General features: G+C 36.5%; 1 protein-coding gene across 1 annotated transcript; it reads left to right on the top strand.

Annotated features, from left to right (window-relative positions):
- Positions 1–437: 437 nt before the first annotated feature.
- On the top strand, positions 438–1337 carry LOC143583599 (uncharacterized). The gene is made up of 2 exons (XM_077065864.1): positions 438–916; positions 1022–1337. Exons 1-2 carry the CDS (start codon positions 438–440, stop codon positions 1335–1337), a joined length of 795 nt encoding a protein of 264 aa, XP_076921979.1.
- Positions 1338–3323: the final 1986 nt, after the last annotated feature.

Below are 3323 nucleotides of genomic sequence, written 5' to 3'. Positions count from 1 at the left end.
AACTTGTTTAAATGCTTGAAATACCGGCCTTAGACAACTTTTATTGGTAACTTCTGGAGGAGGCCGTGATAATTTTGAAGAGGAAAAGAAAAAGACAAAATCCTTTTCATATCACCGTTTGGTTCCCTAGACCCAACGTAGTGGGGCGCTTCCCACCCTCAAGGCGCCCCATAGTGCCGAGAACATCGTCCTCTGGGCGCTTTGGGGGGGGGGGGGGGCACTCTCCACACAACGCCGATCAACATCTCTTTTTCCCTATTGATTTCCCCACTTAGGTCAATATGACCGTCAATTCAACGACTATTTAAAAAAATCAATTATATATATATGTGTGTGTGTGTGTATAACCAAATATCTAAACTTTATAAAACAATCTCTACAAATTCCTCACACTTTTAAACTTTCTTTACAAACTTTCTATTCAAAACATCAACAAAATGGATTCTCCTTCCTCGTCCGACATAATCAATCGATATTTGAAAATTAACGAGCACACGACCGACGACGAGGCGGAGGAGGAAGCGGTTACAAGTGCAGGTACACTTGCGGCAAAGTATATTCAATCTATTTATTCTTCTCCTCAACCGGTTTTGAGAAGAGAATATGTTGAACGAGACCGTGAGGGCGCCAACACGCATTTGATGGAGGACTATTTTGTTGACTCGCCGACATACAAGAACTCGAAGACTCTTAGACGTCACTTCCGGATGTCTAAGCGTTTATTTTTGCGAATTGACAATGATTTGGAGCGCGAGTATGATTACTTTAAGAAAAAACTGGACGCACGAGGGATGTTAGGATTCACCAATCACCAGAATTGTATGTCAGTGTTATGCGTGCTCTCCTACAGAACCACGACGGACATCAACGACACGTACTTAAAAATGGTGGCAAAAATGTCACGAGACACTTTGGGGTATTCTTGCCAACGGATTTATTAAACTTAATATTGCGTTTATTAAACTTTTAAAAACACTATATTGCGTTTATTTTAAATTTATTTATTTAATAATTCTAATAGAAGTATAATACAACTATACTATGAACGTTATCTTAAAGGACCCACTTGGCATGGCCCACAACGGATTTACTCGGTGCATGAAAGAGAACATAGTTTACCTAGCATGATCAGGAGTATAGATTGCATGCATTGGAAGTGGGGTAACCGTCTAACTGCATTGCGAGGTCAATATATACGTGGTGACCAGAAAGTACCAACTGTGAGTCTTCAAGCGGTTGTATCATACGATATCTGGGTTTGGTCGGCCTACTTTGGCAACCCCAGGTCCAACAACGACATAAACGTTTTGGAGGCGTCGCCCGTGGTAGAGGATTAGATCTCCACTACAGCACCAGTCGCATCGTCTTGGGGTAACGATAATTTCTACCCACACAGATACTATTTGGGAGATAGGATATGTGACATTCGTCAATTTCGGGTCACTTTTGTATTTGTTTTATTATGTAAAACCGGACCGTTTTGTAACCCGAACTCTTCGATATATTCAAAATGATGGATTTTATGTTACTTGTCAGGTCTCAAAAACACCCTTTTCGGTCCTTAAAATGCCTTTAAAAACGATTTAAAACGAACTTTGGGGGACCTAAATCGTCAATTATCAAAAGATGGAACCAAATTCCCCCCCCCCTAGGGGCGCCACACCACGCGACCAACCCCCTTCTCGCGGCCCGCGCGGCGCCTAGGCAACCTGCTACATGTTTTGTTTGTTGTTTGTGCTTTACATCCTATTATCCAATCCGATTTTTATACATTAGATCATTTGCATAACCCTTTCAATCTTATTCTATAAATACAAGACCCTCTCCTCCATTAATTTCTGCTCATATTTCATTTCCTCTCTCAAATTCAAGTTCTACAAGGTTGTTTTTCATTGTTCTTGGAAGTTTGACTTTCAAAAGTCAAATTGATTAAAGTCTTTCATTTTAATTAACTTATTAAGTCTCATTAATACTTGAAGCTTGTTATACAAAATATATATAATATACACCCCTTTTACCTTTGGTGGTCACTTCCCCGGTTTCGGTCGGTGGAGTGTCGGGCCTCGTAAGGCAAGGCTTCATGGAGGACACACGTAGTCCTTGATATATATATATATGTATATATATATATAATTATATAACTTTTTTATGCTTATTAACCATGCTTAACTTCTGCTTATTTTAGTTTGTATATCATATTTATAAAGTTCTATGGTTATGGGTTTGTAGAGACTAGCCTCGGTTTAACCGTAAATAGCTCTAAACCGTAAACCGAACTTTGTTACTAGTTTTGTTAAATAATTGTATAAACATGTTTTATGATAGATTCAAGTTTCTAAAATCATTTTTATGGGTTCCATGGTTATGGGTTTGTAGAATCTAACCTTGGTCTTAACCTGAAATAAGATCCGAACCGAAAACCAAACTTTCGTTTAAAGACTTTATTGTTAACTTTTCGGTTGTAAAACTTAAGTATCTACATTTATAAATTATTATACAAGTTCTTTGTTGTTTGGACATGTGATAACCATTCTTGATCTTATTCCAAGTTGGAAACCGAACTAAACCGATTTCACTCGCTTAAGACTCACAAGTGTGTTTCTAGCTATCAAGACCTGTATATTTCATTAAAAATACTTTATAAACTGATTTTAATTAATTCTTAAAGTACTTGGAATGTTGGATCCAACTTGATCTTATAACAAAGTTTGGATCGACGAAACCAAACACTCGCTTAACGGATGTTGTTAGTTCTAAAACAATAGAACTACATACTTGGTTAAGTCTTCTTAAATTTTATTGAGTTATCTCATAACATTCATTATTTTGGAAAGTTAACTTTGGGTTTGACCAATTATCAAGACCCGAACCAACAACCCGAACACTCGTTAAAACCCGTTTTAGTATCTATATTATAAAGGGACTTGCATTCTTGCATTTTTACCCACCTTATTACTTAACATAGGTTGAGTAAATATTAAGGCTAGATACTTTAACCAGTTTTCGAGCAAACTTATATTTTTAAAGGACTATTATGATAATTTCTTAAAAAAAATATATTTTAAACCTTAAACTTTAATTGTTTACATTTCTTACCATTTATTTTTATTTAAAGACTTCCAAGGCAACTTTTCTAATACAAGACTTCTCTTCATTTAGGCTTTGTTCGCTAAACTCGTCATTCCGGTTAATCTCCAAATCACCAATCTTTCAAGTTTTTTACTTGAACGTGAGTGCTTTTATTCCCCGTTTTTCATCTTTCGTTTTGGGGGTGATATTACATACTTATTCAAACTAAATGTTTTATACTTGAGTCTTAAACC

This window comes from Bidens hawaiensis, unplaced genomic scaffold, assembly GCF_021521415.1.
Source record: "Bidens hawaiensis isolate Kalapana, Puna unplaced genomic scaffold, B.hawaiensis_p1.1 tig00032461_1, whole genome shotgun sequence".
Classification (NCBI taxonomy): domain Eukaryota; kingdom Viridiplantae; phylum Streptophyta; class Magnoliopsida; order Asterales; family Asteraceae; genus Bidens; species Bidens hawaiensis.
The sequence above is the reverse complement of the archived record's forward strand: the minus strand, read 5'-3'. Positions and strand labels throughout refer to the sequence as shown.